This window comes from Odocoileus virginianus, chromosome 3 (assembly GCF_023699985.2).
Source record: "Odocoileus virginianus isolate 20LAN1187 ecotype Illinois chromosome 3, Ovbor_1.2, whole genome shotgun sequence".
NCBI lineage: Eukaryota > Metazoa > Chordata > Mammalia > Artiodactyla > Cervidae > Odocoileus > Odocoileus virginianus.
Window position 1 is genome coordinate 56,710,396 of NC_069676.1, and position 24,502 is coordinate 56,734,897.

The 24,502-nt window shown below is 43.0% G+C and overlaps 1 protein-coding gene across 4 annotated transcripts in view; it reads right to left on the minus strand.

Annotated features, from left to right (window-relative positions):
- Positions 1–24,502, minus strand: part of SH3TC2 (SH3 domain and tetratricopeptide repeats 2) — a 58,497-nt gene that overhangs the window by 10,254 nt on the left and 23,741 nt on the right. For all 4 annotated transcript variants that reach the window (XM_070465615.1, XM_020903434.2, XM_020903433.2 and 1 more), the window contains exons 4-12: positions 24,318–24,423; positions 22,520–22,663; positions 21,177–21,378; positions 20,323–20,396; positions 18,272–18,467; positions 10,044–10,177; positions 7,146–7,187; positions 5,324–7,021; positions 5,033–5,213 (exon numbers count right to left, since the gene is read on the minus strand). In XM_070465615.1, the coding sequence (XP_070321716.1) occupies positions 5,033–5,213; positions 5,324–7,021; positions 7,146–7,187; positions 10,044–10,177; positions 18,272–18,467; positions 20,323–20,396; positions 21,177–21,378; positions 22,520–22,663; positions 24,318–24,423 (2,777 nt within the window). The remainder of the gene's footprint in view (positions 1–5,032; positions 5,214–5,323; positions 7,022–7,145; positions 7,188–10,043; positions 10,178–18,271; positions 18,468–20,322; positions 20,397–21,176; positions 21,379–22,519; positions 22,664–24,317; positions 24,424–24,502) is intronic.

Below are 24,502 nucleotides of genomic sequence, written 5' to 3' on the forward strand. Positions count from 1 at the left end.
TCTTTCCTACCACCACTCACCACCCCATGTATTTATATCTACCAGTGGCTACGCTATATCACCCACGAGATGAGTCACTAGCTTGGCCTGGAATGTCCCAGCATGCCAATTCCTCTAGTCAACACCTGCAGGTTCTAAGTGTGGCTCAGCTCCCAAATCAAAGAAGTAAGGAGAACAGCTGGTGGAAGACTATGAAATCAGTCTTGATCCCAAGTCTCATGAATTCCTGGCCAGCTATGCCCAGGCCCTGCCATAGTATCTCCTCTCCTCTTAAACCCTCAGTTTTCTTTTTTTCTCATTTTTTTCTGCCCCCAAAATTTAATCTCTGTGGCTGAATCCTTGTTTCTTCATTCTTGTGTGGATATCAGTCATGAGTCTGTGGTGAGATGACTTCAGTACACCTGCATTCCCAGACTTCCTCCTACCAACCCCTGCTGGGGTTTTCCAGATCCCCGCCCTGCCTGGATGAATGTTGGTCCTCTGGCCAGAGCCCAGCTTCCACTAATTGGTCTTATCCAATTTCCATAATAAGAACTGCCACTCACCAGGGGCTGACCCTGGGCCAGGTGTTGGGATACAAATTTTCAGTACACATCCTCTCACTTAATCCTCAAGAAATCCCCAGCCATGAAAGTTCTTAGCTCATTTTGCAAATAAAGAAACCCAGGGGTCTTTTAAAAAACTTGTCCATGTTTGCATTCCTCATTTCTAAAGCTTTATGTGTAGCTCTCTGCTGTTTTGTCTTTAATAACAGCATGGACTGTAATTGTTACTTATGATTTATTGAGACCTTAGCATGCACTAGGGGCTTGACACGCATAATTTCATTTAATCATCACAACAGCACTAAGAGAACAGTATCATTATCATATCCATTTGCAAATGGGAAAAATAAGGCTTTGAAGGGTAGGCAATAAAGACCAGTAATAAAGACCAGTAATAAACTCTGTTTAAACAAGGATCTAACCCTGAGAATCAAACTCCAGAGCCCCTCCACAGACCCTCAAACAGTGCTCAATTTCTGGCTCAGAAACCAACTTGTGGAAAGACTTTTGTTTCTTTTGCCACTTTAACAACTTCAAAATTTTGAAGGACATAAAGCAACCTCAAACCTTGAACAAAGTGCCCCCATTGGAAAAAGATGGATGGTGATGCACATCCTAGGCTTGTGATAAAAGGAGAACATGTCAGCAAGTGCAATTCTTTCCTTGTTTATGATTCCAAAAACGTTAGGGATTGCTCATATTAGCTACACTGAAAACCAAACATTGAAGCATTTTTTTTCAGTTCCACAGGAGTAAGATGCACAAGAATAAGAGTAAAAGCCATGAAAAATGACTTCTAGGCATCTAGGGATTGTATTACATGCAAAGAATCATTACTTTGCAAAGGCCTGTTGCATGCAAGGCATTTCTATCTGAAAAATATGCACATTCTTTGTGTCTCTTAGCACCATTTATGTGATACTTGCAGTGAGTATGTGCGTAATATCTACTTCCTGAACTAGATGATAAGCATTATCAGCTTAAGGACTGGGCTGACATTTGTCAGCTTTTAACATAGGGTCTGGGCCATAGTACATGTTCAGCAAGTTACTAGTCGAACTGATCCAATAGAACCATAAAGTTCTCAAGGAACCCACCTGGTTCAGCTCCGGAGCTGAGTCTATAGACAGCCTAAAGTCTATATTGTGTCACCTTGAAACAGAAGACAAGACCCCTAATGACCTGTCTCATTGAGAGAATGAAAGACTTCATCAAACTAGATTCTGTAGTCATTACCATGAAGGCAAAGAAAGCAAGACTCAAAAGATATACTGAACAAAGGGATAGCAAAGTGTCTCAAGACAAAATTCTGAAGGCTGAACCAAAGTTTTCATCATCTATTGCCCTCCCTTCCTACTCACCGTCACTGAATACTAGAGAAAACATTTCAAATAGGAGGAATGTAAATGAGCTGAAAAGCAGTATGGGTAGTGAAAATCACTCACTCTTCCTTCCTCATAAGGTCATCATTAGATTGCACGCTGGCTGGTAATCAGTGCATGCTCTGTTACTATTATGACCACCATTTTCAATATGGATGCTGACTGTGCCAGTCCAGAGGCCCACCTGCACCCCCATCTAACCTCCACATCCCTCCCTGGGAGGTAGGCTATAGTCTTCTCTCTCCTTTAGTACCTATACCCAGAGAAACATCAAACTTGGTCCGTTAAATCTACAGAATGTTTTTCAAATGTGCCCTCCCCTTTCCATTGCTACAGTTAGACCCTTGGCCCCAAATGCTCTTATCTTACCCTCCTCCAGTTTTCAAAATCTCTCTTATCCCTCAAAGGCATCTTTAAATGTTATCACCTTCATGAAGATGATCCACCAACCCTTAGCTGAAAGTGTTGTTTCCTTTCCCTCCAAACCTGACCCAGCAGATGCCTGCCATCTCACCCATGAACACTTCCTGCCTTTGCCTGATATGGCTTTCAGCTTTGTAAGAATGGAGATCCCATGGGGAGAATTTAGTTGAAAAAATGTATCCATTACATCAAAATCCACTTAATAAATTCTTCCTAGAAGTCAGTGCCAGGAAAAAATTTGCTCCAACAGATACATTTGTTTATATTTTTTTTATCAGACAGTGGGAACCTCGCATGGTTTTTCCCTTTTTACCTCAGCTGCCAGGAAGCTTAGAGCTAAATTACAGTAACTACCTCCAGGTGCATGGAAACACTTATTTATCTATTTCTGTTAGCTGGTCTTTGTTCTATTCTTTTTCACAAAGGCTTTGCAGGAGTAGTTGATTTATACATGCTAAATAAATAGAGCATTATAGCACATTCTCTCTGACAAACTGAGCATCCTGAAAACGGATAAACATCTCATGCCCACACAAATATGTATGTCTCTCTGTTCTACGCTAGACACTAGGTCTGCCCACTTGGAGTTTACAGTCACTACATCAAGACCTTCTGAAGCTACTTCAGTGTCTTTAAAAATCCCCAAAAGTTTAGGTCTCTGATCTAGAAGGCCCATAACTTTAAGAATCTGCCTCCAAAACTCAAGACTCTTTGGAGGCAGCAGGAATTCTTACACTAACAGGGACATCACCAGTGTAGCATAGCATAGCTGGCTCATCCTAGACATATTTTAGAACTAGAAGGCACCTTATTCAATTTAACCTTATAAATGAGGCAACCAAGAGGAGAAATGACTTATTTAAGGACACATTATAAGCTCATGGCAGGCTCAGGTTTCCTGACTCCCAATCCAGTTTCAGTCTCTTCTCTCACTGCCCTGTGGCCTGTGACTCCTTGGAGCAACTCCAGCTCCACACCTTCCCTTCTCTCTATCTCTCCTCACACCTAAGAAATCCAGTGGTCCTTCATATTGCCTTAAGAAAGGACTCTGCACTCTGCTGACAGCATCCAGGGCTTTTTCTCTGGCTTTTCCCTTAGAATTTCAGTGGTTTTTTACAACTAGAGGCAGGAGGAAGGCTGTGAGCTAAGGATGGCAGTTGGGTAGGTGACTAATCACTGCACAGCAATTAATCTGAGACTGAAGTTGCACACAGGGGAGGGTGGCAATAAACCTGACACATATTTGCCACCCATACTTCAGTCCCTTAAAAGTCAACTTTCCCAAAGCCCATTCTCACTATATGTCACCGTGAATATATGACTATCTCATCTCTAAGGTTAATTTAAGCCTACCTTCTGGATCTGCTCCCAAGCTATACAGATTCCTAAGGTGTTCAGAACAGAAACAGAGTGGGGCTGAGGCCAGGCTTCCTGGCCCCTCACAGAGTGCAATGACCCAAAACTCCATTCCTGGGACTAAAGACAATGGGATATTTGGAGGATACCTGATTCTTGTGAGAGAGGGAAGAGATGAGGGAGAGGGAGACAGAATGGGAGAAAGAAAGACAAAGAAAGATTTCATTATCTGCTTATTAGTAGTCTGACTTATCAGGTACCCAAGGTTACCACATTGCCTAGAAAAGCAAAAATTATCATTTAAATGCTTTTTCCTCAATTACTTCTCTTTGCTCAACCCTGGCAATCATCTCTCCCCTATGTTAGAAGTCATTCATAATTATGAATACAATGCTACAATGCTAATCTATTGCAAAGTGAAATTAAATATAAACCATGCAGAGTTTAATGGAATCAATTAAAGGCTTGTTAGAGAGCAGAGCTGCAGGCCATGCCACTGGCAAATGAGGATCAGGCAGATCTGCTCAGTGAAGAGACAGAGAGGAAAATCAGCAAGAGATGGCAGGATAGTTCACTTGAGAATAATTTAAATATCAAGAGTGGGGAAAAAAAAAGCCTTTGGATAAATAGTCACGTTTTGGGATATTTTTGAAAAATGAGCCTTTCTAAGAGAGTCCCAAAAAGTCAATCTTAAAACACTTCTTTTGTTATGTTTAGTCTATGACTTAGAGCACAGATGCAATTATAACTTTAGCTTCTTAACTAAAAAGTGAAAATAAACTTAGTTTCATCATTTCCAGTTTCATTTTAAAGGTAAGTTACCAATCAAAATTTTTTACTGTGAAATTTTACACCCCTGTTTTCTGTGCATTTATTTACTTTGTGTCCTTTCTCTAATACCAACTGTCCTCAGGTAATGAAGACCTCCTGAGGGTTCCATGGTCCTCAGTATAATAATTGCCACCTCTGAATTATGCACCCTCAGCCATGTCCATTTGATCAATTGTTATAGAAACACACAGGTAATTACTTGTAACATAGCCAACGTGATCGAGCCTTATCAGGCACTGTCCAAGTGTCCCGTGTGCATTAACTTGTAAGGAAGTGGAGGCATGGGCAAGTATAAAAATTGCCCAAAGTCACACAGCTAATAAGTGATGGGTGGCACTGAGTTTACAATGTGTGGTGGCTGCAAAGACCATGTTCTTTTCCATGATGCCATAAACACATCATGTACATTTGTACTTAACTTTGCGAGGGAAAGTATACTGATTCTCCTTAAGGAAGAAAAGACGTTTCTAGGAGAGTCCTTGAGCCTGAACTCACCTGGATGTATTTAGGTTCCGATAGAGCTGTCCAAGGGACTCCAGCAGCCTCCCCTCCATCTCCCGGTCTCTGAGTTGCTGAGCCAGTGTCAGCCAGTGCTCGTGGTAGGTGATGCATGCCGCGGGGTTTGGGGACACAGAGCTGTAGAAATGGCAGAGGGATTTGGTGACCTGAAGCTGACCTGAACATAAAGCAGGAACATGGATGAGATGACTGGAGATAGAACAAAGGAAAAAAACGTCCTCTAACACTTTTCTCTTAAAGCATCTCAGCAGCACAGGACATACTCACTCTTCAGGTGTTGATGCCTTAAGCCAAACAGCAGTGCCATTTCATAACAAAAGCGGCCACTGGCCAGCTGGCGTCCATACACCTGGACCTGGGCCAGCCAGAGAAGCACCTGTACTAATTCCATGTCTGTCTCCATGCTGGCCTGGAGTGTAGAATAGAGTTGCACAGACTGCAGAAGATAGTTCCTGGCTGGCTGCTGAGGCCAGGACTTAAGGGTCAGATGGCCAAGATTGGCCAAAGCCACTGCCTGGTTGCGCACATCCCCCACCTCCTGGGCTCTGTTCAAGGCCCGAAGATAGCTCTTGGCTGCCCTGTACACCCGGCCTTCACCTTGAAGTGCAAGTCCCATGAGGTTATAGACCACTCCTTTGTGGATAACACTCTCTGTCTCCTTCAGGGAGTATAAGAATGGCTCAAGGATGTCCAAAGCCTTCTTTGGCTGGCTGGATAAGAGATAGGCCCATGCCAAGCAGAGGGAAGACTCAAAAGCTTCCTGCTCACTCAGCAGCTGGCCTAGCCTCAAAGCTTGGCTCAGGTAGTGGATGGCACCATCAGGAGACCTGTGTTGGAGGTACACTTTGGACAGGATGAGACACAGGACCCTCTGGGTGCTCCAGTCCGCCTGTTCCTCACAGGAAGTCAGTGCCTGCCTGAGTGCCGGGCAAGCCAGGGAAGAAACTTCACCCCAGCTTGGGGAGGAGATGCCAAGGAGCTTGGTGATGTTCTGCAGCACCAGGTGGACCTGCCAAATTGGAAGGGTCATCCCTTGGACACTCTGAGTTCCACGCAGCCGGGCAGAAGCCACTGCAAGGTGTGGCAGATATTTCTTGTCATAGAGAAAACTCAAGATGGTGGCTGCAGCATCTGAGGTGGAAGGGTGTCCAGAGAGGAGCTGCAGGCGCTCAGCGAAGGGCAGGACCTCGTCATGGCGGCCAAGGTTTAGGAGCAATCGGATGGCCAGAAAGCAGGCCCTGGCCTCCAGGGGGCAGCTGCCTGACACGATGCCCTGTCTCAGCACATAGGCCACCACATCCAGCTCGCTCATGGCACTATACTCCCGGTCAGGCAGGCAGGCCAACAAGGTACCTGCCTTCTCCAGCAAGGACGAGCCTTTATGCCTCAGCCTCTGCCTCAGGTAGATGGCCGCCAAATTGATGTACAGGGCAGCCACCAAGGATAGATCCTTAAATGCCCCATTGAGAATGTGGATGGCCTCCTCAAAGTACACCCTGGCCTGAGAGAGCTTGACCTTCCTGACACTTAGCCGACCCAGGAGGAAGCAGAGCCGGGCGTGGGCCCAGGTCATGTGGCTCCGCTTGGCCCACTTCCTTGAGGCCTCCAGGTAAGCCATGAGCTCATCCTCCTCAGAGTAACTATAAAAGGAAGACGTGAGAAAAGAGAAGGAAAAATCATAGAGGCTCTTAAAGTGGTCAGCATAACCCTCGTGATCCAGAAAAGCCAATAGGGGGGCGAAGTTCTCAGCCTCCTCCTCTTCCTGAGCGGTGTTCAGGTTCATGAGCAATTCTGGGTCATCAAGGTTATCAGGCTCTGGCAGATGATAGGTGTCTGAGGCGGCTGAAAGGAGCTCTTCCTCCAGACTGGAGTCCTCAGAGCTGCTGGACTGTCCGGAGCCCACAGCCTGATGCTCCTCCCAGGCTCCACCAGGCCGGGTCTCCTTGAAGCCTTCGGACTGGGACACTGTAAGGGACAGGCAGAATTGAGCAACACTAAGTACCTGCAACTATGGTGGCCAGCTCTTGGCAAGAGGACAAGATTTTGTCCCACAGGACTGCAGGTCTGGTTCAGCATGATCTCTACTCACCGCTCAGATCGTTTGGAAGACTTTGGATGGATTCAAACCCACCTGGATAGAGATGAAGGACAGACCCAAGTTAGGTCAGAATGGTCCAGCATGCCTATGCCTGCATGTGTTGCCTAGACCAGTGGCCCCTTAGACATTTTGTGTTTCAGACCATCTGCTGTCCCTAAGGTACAAGACAGCACTTCCCTTTCACCATCAATGCTGCAGGGACCTAAAGATTATCTGGTCTAACCCACTCACCATACAGTTGAGCAGAGGCAGAAATGAGAAGAGAGTCAGAGAAGAAAAGACAGAAACGGGAGCTCTGTGCCAAGAGGTGCGAGTGTGCAGAGCAGGGGTGATGATGGAGTCTGAAGGCCCAGATCTTTCAGTGAGTTTATGACAGAGCCGTGAACCAAACTCCATGGGCAGCACACCTGTGGCATGCGGCATTGCTTCTTGTTGCCATGTATACCGCCTTCCTTCTTCCTTCCTCTGTCATCCACCCATTCAACAGACAGATTCAGTGTGCACAATGTGCTTTGTAAATTTGATAGGATGAGGTGACCAAATGTCAATAATTAAGAAAAGAAAGTAAAGAAGCATCTGAGGTTCCTAAGTCTTGTTCCCTGAAGTACTTTGGTGGGATGAGGTGGGAGAAAGCACAATCTCTAGTAGTTTTAGACATTCTGAATTTGTAGTACTTGCAGGAGCTCTAGCAGGGAATGAAATAGATCTGTGGCCAAGGAGAAAAGTGGAGACTTGCAAACATGGATTTGTAACTGACACTAGGTCACAAAGAATGTCTCAAAGTCCCAAAAGAAGGATTTGAAAGGAAAAGCAAAGCAGGTGGGGGAGGAGTGGCTAGAGGGGATTTGCGAATGAGCTGGGAAAACATCAGCATTTTACTGGCAGATGAGAGCCAATCCAGGAGACTGGAAAGGCACAGAGAAAAGAGGAGTCATGGAGACCAGGGTGGTTTATGGTGCAGCCATCTAACAAAAGTGACACAAGTGAAACAAAAGTGAAACAAGATAAGTGAACAAAAGTGACAAGATAACAAAAGTGAACACATTTCACTGTGTTCAAAAATGAACAAAAGTGAAATAAGATAAGGTGAGAACCAAAAAGATGACCTTGGGCTTGGCAGCAAAGAAGTTGACCCCCTTGGCCAAAGTAGCCACAGTGGAGCTGGTGGAGGTGAAGGCCAGGTTCATGCTCCATTGAACAGGGGCTGCTAGAAAAAAGATTCTACCTTTTCCTGGCAAAGAAGCAATAACCAGCCACCTGTGCCCCCACTCTGAGCTCTCCAGTGAACTTTGAGGGTAGCAGGTCCCTCACCAAGTCAAGCCTCCACTTGCTATTCTCAGGAGAAGGTTTCTTCTGTGAGTGTCATTGAAGGTACTTGATATCTGTAACCCCCAAAGGTCCTACAGACAAACACAGCAGAGGTAGAGAGCTGGACTCTAGGTTCCTGCACCTGTCCCTCACTGATGTTGTGGGACACCTGCCTGTCTTACTGCAACCATTTCTCTTGGGGCCAGGACCCCCAAGAACACAAATAATGCAGGAATTACCAAAATAATAATAATAATAATGCTTCCTCTCAGAGAAAGAATTACAGGGCATAGGCCTTGGGGGAGTTGGAACTTACCAACAGGATGCCCCTTCTGCTGGTTGCCTTGGTGCCAGGGACAACCTGTGAAGCCATGAAGTATAGCCCAGCACCCAGCAGAGATGCACCCTTGGTCTGTAGATAAGAGCTAATGGGCTGCCTGAGACCTGTCCCTGGATCTCCCTCAACCACTGGGTCAACAGTTGGCAGATACCCTGGATCCAAGTCTGCAGCCACCCCTACCTCCAGAGCAGGCCGCTAATCCTTGATTTTCAGACCTTGGCTCCTGACTACCAGGCTGCATTCATAACTTCAGCTTCGCGGTTCAGCTGGGTGCAGCAGTGTGATCTGCCTGTAGTAAGAAAGTGCCGCCTGGGCTGGTGCTGATACCTGGGCAAGGTGCTAATCACAAATGTTCCTGTGCCTGGATAAAGTTTTCAACTCCCACTTCTGCTCCAGAGGCTAGCCTGTGAGTCCTTCTGCAGAATCTCTGGCCATATCCATGAAATGTGTGCCATCTAATGTGGCCACAAAGGAGTGGATGCAGCATCCCCATCACTGAAGAGATACGAGAAACAGGAATCCTTCCTCAAACCCTGTCCATGTATGAAGCACTTCTTGACACAGAGCAAGGGAAAGGAATGTCATTCATTCACTCAGTTAGTCACTCAGATACCGCTGAAAACTGTGCTAGGTACTGAGACTCCTCACTCACCCAAGGCTGACATATCCAACAGTCCAAAGTCATTTTGTGTCAGGGGCACGGTGGTGAAGTAGGAATTGTCCTGATTAGAGGACAGGGGAGGGCAGTTCTTATCCTGACTCAGGCACTAATTCCACTTGGGCCTCAGCTTCCTAATCTATAAAATGATTGATAGAAGTCATTTCTTAGGTCTTCCCAGCTATAATGGTCTATGGCCCCACCTTTATTATTGCAGGGCCAGACCTACTTCAGCTGTAGGAGGAGGACACTCAGCCACAACCCAGGAAGTTTTCTTCTCCAGTTTATAATGGAAGGTTCAATATGGCCAGCCTCCCATTCTATAGCTGAATTGATTTCATTACATCTCATACTTTATAGGCACCAAGTCCCTTGTGACTCTAGAATCATCTGAAATCCAAAGTGAAAATGCTGCTAATCACATATGACCCAGGTCATCAACTGAACTGTGGTCACAGCCCCACATACATGCATGTGATTAGACTTAGAGATACTGTACTTTTTGGTTATGAACAATTCCTTAATCTTGAGGAGCTTGGGCTTTCTTGGGGTGGTGGGGGGCAGTTGAGAAGCAAATACTCACTAAGCTGGTAGACAGATGTTATGTCAGTCTGAGCAAGTGTGCGGAGGAAGCTGACACACTCAGCTTTCCTGTCACTTCCCAGGAACCCCAGAGAGCATTTTTCCTCATCACTGAAAAAGGCAGAGTTCTTGCTCCTGTATTGAGGCAGAGGACATGGACACAGATCAGTGCAAGGTTTCAGACATGACCTCTTCACCCTAGAATGCAGTGAAGCACACAGAGGAGCCATCAGCCTACACAGCCAGAGCTGAAATCAGACTCCTCATCTCGCTGCTGTATAATGTTTTTATTTATACATCAAAAAAGAGCTGGAGGCACCTCATCTGTGCAGAACTGACCTACGTGCTGGCTGAAAGAAGTGGCACATGAAAACAACCCTCCAATTAAATCTCCATCTCTCAAGAAAAACAAAACCCCTTCTTCAACCCCTACCCATTCTGTGAGACCACATGGTGACCATTTATAAGGAAAGAAACAGGAACTGGCTGTCTTAAATGCAAGGGTTGGAAAAGGACCTTTAAAAGATGTTTCTTTGACTGATTATTTCATGAAAACACTCAGGACTGATGACACAATTTAGAGGAACAATGGAGAAAGTTTGACTATAGTCAGAAGAAATCTTCCACAGCTGATATCGACATCAGATTCCATGACACAGCACAACAGTGTTATGCACCATAAAGAGAGGGAAAGAAGGCTAAGGCATGGGAAATGGGTAGAAGGAAGGCCAGGGAGCTAGAAGAAATGATTATAAATAATAGAGCTCTGTATATTCACTTTACTGTATAAACTAACTGTTAAAACCAATTTGTCGGCTAGATACCTGTCATAAAATCAAAGAACATGAAAACCAGAAGTGCTGTGGAAAGTATTCAGTCCAGTATCTATCTAGACAACATTTAATATCTCTTTGTTCCCAGTATATTTTTAACTTCAGAATCCAGTTTTAAAACAAAAATAACTTGGAAGCCCAACTGTTAATACCAGCTAATACTTTGTAGGGGGTGTTTATTATGAATCGGATACTCATTTAATGCATGTAGTTGCCCTATGATGCATATACTACTCTCATCCCCTTTTTATAGAGGAAGAGACTGAGGTACAGAAAAATAAAGTCTGTGGTTAGGTAACCATAAAGCAGTATATAAGAGGAGCTTCTTTACTTCAAGCATGGTTAAGGGAGGGGCTGGGATGCAGTGCCATGGTCTGCCACTTACCCATTGTCTCCATAGCTCAGATAAATGCAGTTTGAAAGTCAGCCAATTTAGTAGATGCTTTCTAGTTGAGAAAACTAGCCACTAATGTGAACTGCTCAAGGTCACAACTCTGATTAGAGGCAGAACTGGCACTAAAGCTTGTCTTGACATCTACAGCTCTTGACACCATACTTAAGTCAGTCAGTTCAGTGGCTCAGTCGTGTCCAACTCTTTGCAACCCCATGGGCTGTAGTACACCAAGCCTCCCTGTTTTATGGAACCCCTATCTCTCTGGCTTGACCTCCAGATTCTCCCCAGCAGTTTAAGATATCCCATCCTTAAAAGAGCATGTAATTGAATCCTACATCTAAACTCATTTGAGATAAAAAGAATGATAAGACCCCATTCCTGAACTTACTATTTCATTTACTCTTCATAACAATCCTATGACGTAGGTATTTTTACTCATTTTTGTAGATGAAGATTCAGGAAGGTTTAGTGACATGCTCAAAATTACACAGCTGGAAAGTGGTAAAGCTGAGACCAAAGCTGAGGTCTTCTGCCTCTGTGTCATTGCCTATGGCTAATATGCTAATGCCCTGAGTCCCAGATACTTAGAGAGTCCAAGAAGCTTGACAAATTACATTAGGGTTTGCCAGCATGGAGATGGACTTAGAAGGAGTGTGGTAGGGCTTCTAGAAATACAGCAGGCTGAAGCACAGGGCTACTTGCCACCATATACACAGACAAAGCATGGATAAAATCTGATAAAGATAAACATTTTAATATAGTCTTTAACTTTAAAGAGAGAAAGGGAAATTCCTGGGAACCAGAAACAGAAGGAGAAACCAAAGCCAAGTTGCTAAGTTAGAGCAGATGGTCCAGAGATGCTGGCGGTTCTCAGCTGGGACACTGGCCCTCAGAGGTGGGGCTGACCTGCTAATACCACTTAGGGACAGAATGTGACTTTGGACCTGTGTGAAGCAGGGAAGCTGAATGGAGCTCCCAAAATAGCTTTGTGTTCCCTATGGCCTAAAATCTAGAAGGGCTGCAACTTCTATAAAAGGGGATTGGAAACGTCTCATAACCTGCCAAGAACATGCTTTCTGTCTGTCTGAGTGCCTGGAAAAAATAAAACACCTAGGCTTACATTATTAGAAGGTGTGGGATATGAATTTACACTGCATAATGTAGGTACCCTATCAGAGAACCAGATCTGAACCACTGAGTTTCTAAGTTTCCAGGGAAAGCAAAGGCCAAAACTGCTCTGCTGGAATGCTTTCTGTAGTCAAGGCTTCAGGCAAAGACCATCTTTTAAAATGTTGAAAGTTCATTCACGTAACTGAAAATACAAACCACACAAGAAAATGAACTATTGACAAAGAGAGTTAGCAAGTGCACAAATGGGTAGATCAACACTACAATAGAACTAACAGTAATCTGAAGATAATTTATAATAAGCATGGTTAAAATAATGAAATAAAAAGAATGAATAGAAGCTACAATGAAAATATGGGACTACAAGCGCAGGAACAGCATATGTGAAAAATAGTAAAATACAAATTTTAGAAGTGAAAATAAAAGCATGGGCATTTGGGACCATATGAGTAAAGTTAAACAACAGGTTTAGTCACAGTGGAGAAGAAAATTGGTGAAACTGAAGAAAGTTCTGAGGAAATCATCCAGAATGTATCCTAGCATGACAAAAGATGAAAAATATAAAGGAACTGATTAAGCAAGACTGAGGACAGAATGACAAGCCCAACATACCTCTAACAGGAATTCCAGAAGAGAGACTAAAGAGAATGAGAGAGAGTCAATATTCGAAGGAAGAATGACTGAGCATTTTCCAGAAGTGAAGAAAGACATGAGTCTTCAAATTGAAGAAGCACACCAAGTCCTAAGCAAAATAAATAAAAATAATACAATTTAAACATGATTTCCATTTCATTAAGGTTATAAGTCTTTTTGGATTTTCTATTTCTCCTAATCATTCTTTCTGGGTTCAGTTATCAATTAATTAACTATTCAAATCATGGAATAAAAGAGTTAAATATAAAGGATAAGAACATAAATTAACGAAATAAAAGCAAAGTAGAAAAATTATAAAGGTAAATACGAAATTAATGAAATAGAAAGCAAACAATAAAGATGGTAAACAAAAGAAAAACTGGTTTTCTGAAAAGACTAATAAGATTGACAAAACTGGCAAGATGGATTTGAAATTTTATATTAATAATTAATTTTCACTCTACACTTTGAAGATATTATTCTACACCTATGTAAATGATCATTCAAGAGTCTATTTTAAGTATCTTAAAGAGATGGAGAGCATTTACCAATTCACAGATCTCCAATGAAATATCTACCTAGAGGTGTACATGATGGAGAAGGAAGCAGACAACTTGCTATAAATAATAGAATATATCAAAGCTAGACATACTATGGTACAATTGCAAAACATCAATAACAAAACAAAACCTTAACAAAAACAAGATAAAAGCTACCTACTGCAAAGAAATGGTTATGAAACAGCAAATTTCTCATCAACAAAAATAGATGCCACAAGAAATGGAATTATAAAGAAGAAACAAACAGTAAGAATAAAAGAAGAGATTAAGAAATTTTTTTAACATTTAATGCCATGAAATATTGGCTTTTCTCCTATTCTCTTGTATCTGGTTTCAAGTAAATTAATCTTTCAATCTTGTTTATTTTTAAATTTAGGCATTTAAGTATATAGATTTCTTGTAAGTAACACTTTATGAAAATGAACTATATCTTTTACAACATGAATAAATCTTAAATTTATAATGTCAATTGTGGAAAAGGCCAGTTGTAGAAAAAGCATTTATATAAGATTTCAATACACAAAACCATAGTATTTTCATTTATAAACAAATGTCAATTTTTCAAATGTATCAGAATAAGGACTGGAAATTTCAAACAGTGTTGGCCTATAGGATGGAATCAGGATCAGAGGATGGAAGTATGACGGGGTAAAAAGGCATCTTCAATTATATCTAAAGATTTTTTTCACTTAAAACACACACAAACTCAAACACAAACACATTAAATGTTTGGAAAAAAAAACAAAAAGAGCACAAATGTGGCCTTCTATCACTCTCATAACAGTGATAGTCTTTAAAGTCACTCTGGTCAAATACAAAGACTGTCTATTCAGACAGACCTGCCCAAGGTTTAAGAATGGGTTTTCCAGCTACTATTGCTGTGAAACTAGGTAGCTGATGTTGAAATCTGAGCTATAAAAAAAGAAACTCACAAAAATTTGCTTCCATGGATAAGCAAGATCCTGTTCCCATGTGTCAGAGGCATGACCTAAATTTGACTCAGAAAACAGCTTCTGAGAAATTTCATTGTCAATACACAGCCAATTTGGTTAAATCAAAAAATATATGCATGCATACATATGTTGCAGTAACACTTCAGAGAATAAAAAACCAGCAAAGGGAGGGAAGCTGAGAGGAGAGGATGGAGACTACAGCAAATGCTGGGCCATCTTCAGAGACCTGACCCCGAACGAACACAGACTAAGAGTGACACCCAGTGGCCTGATCACAGGGACAGCACGGCACACAGGGATGCTGGTTCCTGGTCCACACAATGGCTGCTGCAGGCGGCAGGTTGTGGGGTTTTCATCCAATTGCTGTGTTTTGAGAGTGTCTGTCAGAGAAGGCAATGGCACCCCACTCCAATACTCTTGCCTGGAAAATCCCATGGATGGAGGAACCTGTCCTCCATGGGGTCGCTAAGAGTCGGATACGACTGAGAGACTTCACTTTCACTTTTCACTTTCATGCATTGGAGAAGGAAATGGCAACCCACTCCAGTGTTCTTGCCTGGAGAACCCCAGGGACGGGGGAGCCTGGTGGGCTGCCGTCTATGGGGTTGCACAGAGTCAGACACGACTGAAGTGACTTAGCAACAGTAGCAGGAGCAGCAGAGAGTGTCTGTAATCTAGAGAGTGCTTTGGGGGTGTGCAATGAACAAGTTCCCCTCCCCTCTCCCTCCGCCACCCTTCTCTGTCTCCTGTCCGTTCTTCCCTTCCTTCCCTACCAAATGTGCAATCTTTGGTGCATGGCGTCCCATGGGTGACCAGGTAGAGGCCAACAGGTAACTCTGTGCAAGTAAGGAGAAGGTCTCCTACCACCTCTGCGATACAGGGGATGATATTCTGCAGGATGAGTATATCCTGTGCAACTAAGCCAGCTAAATGTGATGATCAGATTAATTTAGTAGTACTGGGTTATTGTCATTTGAGGCAGGGTATGAGGTTGTTGTTTAGTTGTTAAGTCATGTCTGACTCTTTTGCAATCCCATGGACTGTAGCCTGCCAGGCTACTGGAGTGGGTTGCTATATCCTTCTCTGGGGGAGCTTCCCTCCCAACCCAGGCATGGAATCTGTGTCTCCTGCATTGACAAGAAGATTCTTTACCACTGAGCCACCAGGGAAGCCCATGGTATGAGGTATAGAAGTCCAATATAATTGATGAAATCTGACACCTACCCTCAACAGCCTATTTAAATGGCCTCTCAAAGATTACCACCCACAACAGTAACAGCAATAGTAAGAGTTAATGCATATTGATCATAATACATACACATACACACTATGCCAGACACCATTCTAAGTGATTTACACGTAGCTCATTTCAACTCAAGACAATCTTATAGGCAAATACTAACACTGTATGCATTTTGCAGATGAGAAAACTAAAGCTTAGAGAGACAAATTAACATACCCAAAGTCACCCACTGGTAAGCTAACAGACACGGGATGCGCTCGTGTGGCTATAAATGCCTATCAGGAAATCTGGCTCTGAAACTCTTTATTACTGAGCTATGCTACTTTCCAATGACCAGGACCTCCTCCTGGCCAGTGACTTCTCAATGGTCAATCTCAAAGGCCTTTCACGGTGTTAACCATCCCCCATCTCCCACATGGCTAGTAGTTCCTTCTTAGTTGTCTCCTTCACTACATTCTTTCTCTGCTCTGTAAATCGTTCTTCCCCACTAAGTCTCTGTTCTTTTTATTCTTTCTCCCTGTCATCAGAGCCTCAGGACTCTGCTGTTGAAAGAGAACCCCAGATTTAACATCAGAAATCTAGGATTCCAGAACCAAGGCTGAGGGTTCAGCTGTTTCACTCCTGGGATCCTCATCTACCCCTGCAGTAAACTGAGGGAATAGTTAGAGCAGCAGTTTTCACCCAGTCTGTACCCTAGCCCCTCCTGGGGAGCTTTTAAAACCATAGCTGCCCAGGCCCCAAACAGACCAATGAGAATGAACTTCTAGGGGCAGGACACAAGGATCCATATTTGAAAAGCTCCCACAATCTCTACAGTCTGTTGACTGGTCCTAGCAGTGCCCTCTCCTCTCCAGTCCCCTTGCTCCTTCCTAAATGCCCCTAAACTCAGCCTTATTATTGGTCCCTTGCCTCCAGGCTCTCCCCTGACCATGCATAGCTCGCCCAAAGCCAGAGCTGGCTTCCTAGACAGAAGTCCCAGTCACATCATCTCACCCTTGCTCAGATACATTCAGTAGCTCCTCATTCCCTGCCAGGTGAAGGACAGGTCCTTGGCATTGGCATTTCCCATCTTTCACATCATAGCCCATATAAGCCTTTGCCACACTAGGGCCCACCTCGTGACCTGCTCCTAACAACACGAATCATTCCTCAACATCTCCCTTACTGTCCTACCCATTACCTCCTTTCCTATTTATGTCTGTTGAACTGTCTTATATCATGCAAAGCTGAACTCACATGTTACCTTTGTGAGGAAAGTTCTCTTGAAAGAGTTTGCCTCCTTATAAACTCCTATTGTACTCCATACCTCTCCAGGAGCTCGGTGAGTCATTCCTCTCATAGAGGTACCGGGGTTCCTACACGTTTGTGTAGGGAAAATTACCTTCTCTCCCCTCTCCCTACAAAGGAAAAAGCTTGTTCTTGGCTCACTCAGCCACTCTCCTTAGTGGCTCTTTCAGTGAGGGAAGGAGTTCCAGTCTGAGTGTTCAGAGCCTAAGGCATTGCTTGGGCCATGTTTTCCCCACATGGAGGGCTACAGTGTCTCAAGTTTAGCCACCAACTCTGTGTTTCCTCTAGCACTTCCTGGACCCAGGCTTTTCACTATTTCCTATCCCAGTGCAGGATGCTCACCCAGAGAGAGGTGGACGTATTCTAGGAATCTATGACAGGATGGCTGGAGCAGGCTTGCCACCTGCTGCTGACTGGTCACATGGTAGCTCTGTGCCTCAGAACCAAGCCTTTTGGATTTAAGGCAGGAAACAGTAAAAGAGGCATTCCATCATCCTAGCCAACACTGACTTCCCACACTGAACTTTCAGCAGATAGACCTACATGAGAGGGAACTCTCCATTTATGAAGCAGTAGTCTACAGGTCGGAACAAGCAATGGCACCCCACTCCAGTACTCTTGCCTGGGAAATCCCACGGATGGAGGGGCCTGGTGGGCTGCAGTCCATGGGGTTGCTAAGAGTTGGACACAACTGAGCGACTTCACTTTCACTTTTCACTTTCATGCATTGGAGAAGGAAATGGCAACCCACTCCAGTGTTCTTGACTGGAGAATCCCAGGGATGGGGGAGCCTGGTGGGCTGCCATCTATGGGGTCACACAGAGTTGGACACAACTGAAGCAACTTAGCAGCAGCAGCAGCAGTCTGCAGGTCCTTGTGCATGCACTTCCTTGATGGAGCCCCTTGATTGGATGGGCAGATCTAAGAGTGGGCCTTGAGTTTGGAGGGTTGTGTTTCCTTCCTTGCACAGAGGAAGGCCTCCGTGACCATCTGCTGAAATGAACTGACTCCTTCCCTAGTCACTCATCATTCCCTTCCTATCACTCCTCATGTTGTCTAGGTTGTCAGAATGTGCTCTTATGGGTTTTTGTGTTACTAGGAAGCCCTGAAGTTCATCTGCAACCTGCACAGAATGGGACAGGACCACTGGGAAAAGAGGCCCTGCTCCAGCACATCCCAGACGGTCTGTCATACTCACATTGGGGAATAAGAATCAGGATCTATGATCCTGGTAGGGACAAAGCCCACTTCTCCTGAGAGCGCTGACTTCCCAATGAACCACTGAAGCCCAGGAATGACAAAGCCGATGATTTCAATGCTTTCTCCCTGGTGGAAATTCAGCTCATCCTTTTCTTCCCTCTCACATTCCTTCCAGGCCTTACATTTTCCTCTACCTGTGGGAAAACAGCACACAGGTCAACCAAATAAGGCAGAAACAGCTGAGCCACCAACTTCCCATGTAATATGAAATGAAGTGTTCCCAAGACAGAACTTTAAGGACCGGTGAAATTTCTCCCCCCTCTTCGAAAAAAAAAAAAGAAAAAGAAATTGGTAGGAATGATCCAGGGTAACTGGCTTTTCATTGGGCCAATCTAGGAAATTCAAAAAAGGAACTACCATCCACTTTTACCATTGTTGTATAAAAGAAACTTTAACAAATGTAGGAAATATAAACTCAGAATACTAGGTATTTCTTAAACCAGAATAAAGGCAGCTTGTGTAAAACTGGAAAGCTCACTATATTGTCCTACTTTGTCTTATTTGCCATTACCATGCAAACACTTCATCACAGCTAGCACAGATCCGCAGACCAGGGTGAGGATCACTGCAGGATCTCTCCATTTCTTTCTGGCTCCTTTGGCCATTATGACTGTCCAGCTGCCTAGCTATTGATTGTGTCTTCAAAATCAGAAGTTCCCACTGCTTTGGGGGTTAATAGTATCTACCATGTGTTAAACACTTCCAATGTGACAAAATTGTACTAAGTGATTTATAGATGTTACTTAGTTTGGTTCCCATGACAAATCTGAAGTTGGTTTTACAGTAACCTCATTTGCTATTGAGGAATTTGTGGCATAGTGAGGGCACATCATGAATAGGCTGAGGTCACACTGGTTTTAAGTTGTAGGGCTAGAATCTGAACCCAGAACATACTTCACAGCCCCATGCTCCTAACTACAAGGCCATACTGCCTCAGATAGCTAAAAATCTTGTTTATGGTCGATTATTGATTAGATCTAATGTCTGGATCTCATAATTCCCTCTGTATATTTTTAAGTGTTATCTGAGTTCAGAACTTTAAAACTTGCACTTTGTGCTAGGTGTGGTAAGGCAGCTCCAAGGATGAAGATGAAAACATTAAATTTTATTATCTAGTAGATATAAATATACTTACAGATATATGTGTATGTGTTTATGTATATATATGTGTGTGTATATGTATATATAAGTATGTGCATCACATGCATGCTCAGTCAAGTCCAGCTCTTTGTGACCCTATGGACTGTAGCCCGCCAGGCTCCTTTATCCATGGGATTCTCCAGGCAAGAATACTGGAGTAGGCTGCCATTTCCTTCTCCAGGGGATCTTCCCACCCCAGGGATTGAACCCACGTCTCTTGTGTCTCCTGCATTGGCAGGTGGATTCTTTACCACTGAGCCACCTGAGAAGCCCATATATACCCACACATACATAGAGAGATTAACTAAAATGTATGCATATATTTATACGTATATATGTATGCATGTATTTCATTATTCAAAAAATATTTACTGAGCACCCACTATGTGCCAAGCATTCTTAATCTTCCTAAACACAAAATTCTAAGGGAAATTAGAAAACATTTTGACTAGAGATTGAAAGCAGGCAGACTGCAAGCCACATCTGGCCTATATGGGGCTTCTTTTTCACCCACATATCTTTAAAATCCTACAGTCCCCACCATCTCCTAACATCATCTTCCATTCAGGCCCTTCAAGCATCTGTGTGTTCTGCCTGCCCTTGGAGGCATTTATATCTAAAGTATAACCCTGATCTGAGACCTCTCACTTCACAGGCAAGGAAATGTCTATGGATGGTATAATATCCATATACCATCCATGTCTATGGATGGTATAACTGGCTTCCCCAAGTGGAGTCAACAGCAGAGATGAGACAGGAATTCACATCAACTGATTCCAAATCTGTGGATATAGTAGGAGGCAGAGCAATATTATCTCCCTACTAATACTGTTTTCAACTCAGCCATACCTATCTGATAGGAGCCTGTCCAATCTCTCTTCCTGGAAAGACCACAGCTTCCTGGAAAATTCTTTAGGAACCATCTGCCAATGGAAACACAGGGTTTGCAAACATGGATTTCAAAAAATTTGAAAAGTGAGCAGAATAATTCATTAAAATAACAATGATGGTAATAATGATAAGTATTATTGTCATTTGGATTACTCTTATTTTAATAGTGGCAAACATTCATTGAGAACTTACTTTTTATCAAGCATTATGAAAAAGAGGGAGGCTCAACAGGCATGGGGTATTTTCTAGCTCAGCAATTAGTTTGTCAGTTAAATAACTAACAAAGAGATCCCACTCCATTCTACTGTCAGACTCTTTGACACACAGGGCCCATGGCCTGGAATCACATTTATTGTCACTCTGCTGGAATTTATACTACCTCCCAGCAAGGATTCTCAGACTTTAGTGTGAAAAACATCCCCCGATATTTAAGGGGAGCTTACATAAATTGAAGATTTTTAGATCCAACCCCAAGAGAGACTGAGGAAAACCAGGGGGTATAAACTTGTAGTAAAATCCCCAAGTGACTCTGGTATAAATGGTCCCCAGTCCCCACAAACACTGCATTGGAGACCAGGCAGTGTATTTCTTCTTTGATGCAATGTCCATTTGAAATTTTGGGTTTTCTCCATTTCATCTAATTTTTGTGCAAATCTTGACTGTTAAAAAAAAAAACAAAAAAGATAAAAAGCATCCAGGTTTGTCCCCTCCCTGGAACCACAGATGTCCCTATCTACAAACGTGAATACTCTGTTCTATGCAGACTTCAGTGTGCTCTGGGACCCTCTCCCAGGATTTGAGTGGTTACTCACTGGTGGAAAGGGAGAAGCAGGGGTTCCAAGGCTGACACTGGCACCAGGCCCCGCTGACCCGTCACCAAGGACACGCCTTCCCACTTAGACTCGCCTTCAGCCATCTTCACCGAGATTAACTCATTCTCGCAAAGTGTCAAATACTCCCCTTCCTTCTCAGCTGGCTGAGCCACAGAGCATATGGCTCTGCAGAAGAAGTGACCTGTAGATAGTGAGACAAGCTCTTTCCAAGGAGTAGCAGGAAGTGAAAATGTAGTATCCACTATGTATATATTTCCATCAGAGCCCAAATACTTTTCTTTCTGAAAATAAACTATACAGTCCAGGGAGAGGTGCTACAAGAGGTCTTTGTGACCCCAGGAAGTTGGTACCAGGTTAAAAAAAAAAAAAAACCACTGAGAGGGAATTCACTTAAAATAGGCACCAAAAATTCCAAATAATTCTCAAGAATGAAGTTTAATTGGGACTTCACCTTGAGAAAAGATGAAACAAAGTTAGTGAAAATATATTTAAGGGAACTTCAATTATAACTGGGCTGCCGTCTGTGGGGTCACATAGAGCCGGACACGACTGAAGTGACTTAGCAGCAGCAGCAGCAGTTATAATTGCAACCTCATGCTTTCATGCTTAATCTTAAGATCAAAAAAGAATAAATTAAGTACATTTGGGTGAACATAATTTCTCCAACTAAACTTCATAGTCATACAGTATGCAAATTTTTCTTTCATGTATGATTCATGTGATACAATCAGAAAGAGAATTATTCTGCAAAATATTCTACAGAAATCTGGCTCTTTCACTGTGTCTATGATGTCATCAGTTGTTAACCAGTTGGTTGCAGCCTAGATCAAGCCTTTCTTGTAAAGAGATTGGTGGGTGTTCCACCAAAGAAGTTTTCTAATATCACTTTCTTTAATTTCATGAAATCATGCAAGTTTTGCAAGATCTGCAATTTTATTTTATAATCAAATTATATCACATGTTTGGAATAGTGGTTCTTAATCTTGGGTGCATGTTAGAATAATCTGCAACTTTTGAAAAATACCAAAGCCTGACCCCCATTTCTGGAGATAAACTGACCCCAGTGGAGCCCTGACATGGGCATCTTCTTAAAAATTCTCAAGTAGTTCCAACATCAGACAATCAGTGAGACTGGGCAACACAGCTGTTCATGTGATACTGATGTTAAACTGAGATGCTTGAAATAATACTATAACAGGTGGGTTTGTTTGTGAATATTTTCATGTTTGAATGGTTTTTGCCTCCCTCTGTATCCTATTGCAAGGACTCTGATAACAAATACACAGGTAAGACCCTCATTCCCACCCCTACACCATACTCACCTTCCTGGATCAGGAGTCCCAGGTATATAGTTTCCAGGTGTTTATCATCTATTGACACGTGGATCTCTGTATCCTCCACCAGTCGGCAGTTGAGCCAATACTTGTGGTCAAAAAGGAGATGCTCCAGACATGTGGATACGTAGCCTAAGTCAAGCCCAACAGGATTCCTCAACAACATGATTCCTATCATTAGCTGAGCATTAGGGTGAGCAATTTCCCACCTGAATTTCTCCCCCAGACCTTCATCCCTAACCTGACTACATTTAACTGGAATTAGAAGAGCATAGAGAGGTAGCTAGAAATTTTCTAAAACTAATTAGTTCTTCTCAACATCTATTGGGAAGTATAAATCATTTTTAAATCATGCTTATTTTCAACATATTATGAGTCTCCATAAACGCAGAACAAGATTATCAAACCAAACTACCTTTTTATAATATACCCATAGAGGAATCTCCAAGATTACAATGTTGACTCTGAGGGTTCCTGGTTCCCCCTTAAAGTTCTCCTGACCAAATCCAAATTCTTATATCCCTGATGATGCAGTAGCCAGGGAGATTCTCTATGATCCATAAGTGAGTCAGGATTTACTTTAACACTCCTCTGACCCTCCCCTTATCTCATGCCCAGTAAGATCTCACTTGTTAAAACCAGACTAAAAACTATGCAAATTGCAAAACTGTAATGATAATGGATAGTATTTTAAACATTCCTATAAATTTAAATGATTTGTATTAAAATTTTGATTCTACACTAGACTTCCTTACTTTCTTAAGATGCAAAACCTGTCTTTTTCCATTCTGACTCTCCACTGTACTGCTTTAGGCCCTGTGTATCTTCTGTAACAGTGCCTATCATACTTTAATGTGCACAAAAATCACCTAGGACATTATTAAAATAGAGATGCTGGTTCAGTAGGTTTAGGGTGGGGCCTGTTGTTGTTCATTTGCTAAGGATTCCATTTTTCTAACAAGCCCCACTTGATGCTGATTCTGCTGGTCCATGGAGCACACTTTGAATAATAAGGATCTCTAATGGTCACAGAAGCAAATGGGTAGAGTGGAAAGTAGAAAATCACCTTGACTACAAGAGAAGAATTTATGGCTTCTAGTGAAGAGCCATCTTGACCCTCCTCCCCTACATGAAATCACTTCCTGTGGTTTGCATGGAGCCCAACATTGTCTAAGAGATGTAAAACATGTGCATCAATTCAAGAGGCCTCCTCCTGCTTTGCTTGGTTTTGCTTTGCAATTGTAACTTCCCTATCACGAGTTACTCTCCATGGAGATGGTAGGTAAACTATTTCCCCCGACACTGGTACTGCTGCTGTGCCCCAATATTCTTCTTTACCTTCTAGAAAACCCTTCATCCTGAGGCCTCTTTAGCAGACAATTCCCCCATATCTTTCTTTGACTCTTCCAAAAACATGGAACATGGATCTGGAACTATTTTGAACAGCTACTTAGATCCTACCTAAGGCTGGTTTCTTTTTCTTTTTAACCATAAATTTTGAATCTATCTCTATGTTGAATTTTGTAGATGAACAATAACTGTTGGGCAATTTTAACTGATTATCTAATAATCTCTCCTTGAAACAAAGAAGTGCTGCATGTGACATTTCAGTGCAGTATCTGCTTTAGATTTAGTTCCAGGAAGTTTGTGATATTTCTATTAGAACATCCAATTAAGTGCTATCTCTTTTAATTATCAGAGGCACACCAATTCCTTAATGTCAAGCTCTACAAAATGGCTGATCTGAGACACAGGTGCTCCTTTACCTGCCTGCTCCATGTCATACCTAAGTTCAGGTAGGTGGAGAACTTCCAGATTTCCTCCATAGTCTTAAAGGTGATGAGGAACTGGGCTTTCTGGGACTGGATACCCACCAACCTGGCTGAGAGGTCCTGAGTAAAGAGAATAGTGAGTCAGTCTGGGATGACAGAAGTGTTCTGTGAACAAGTTCACATATGACAACATGCTGTG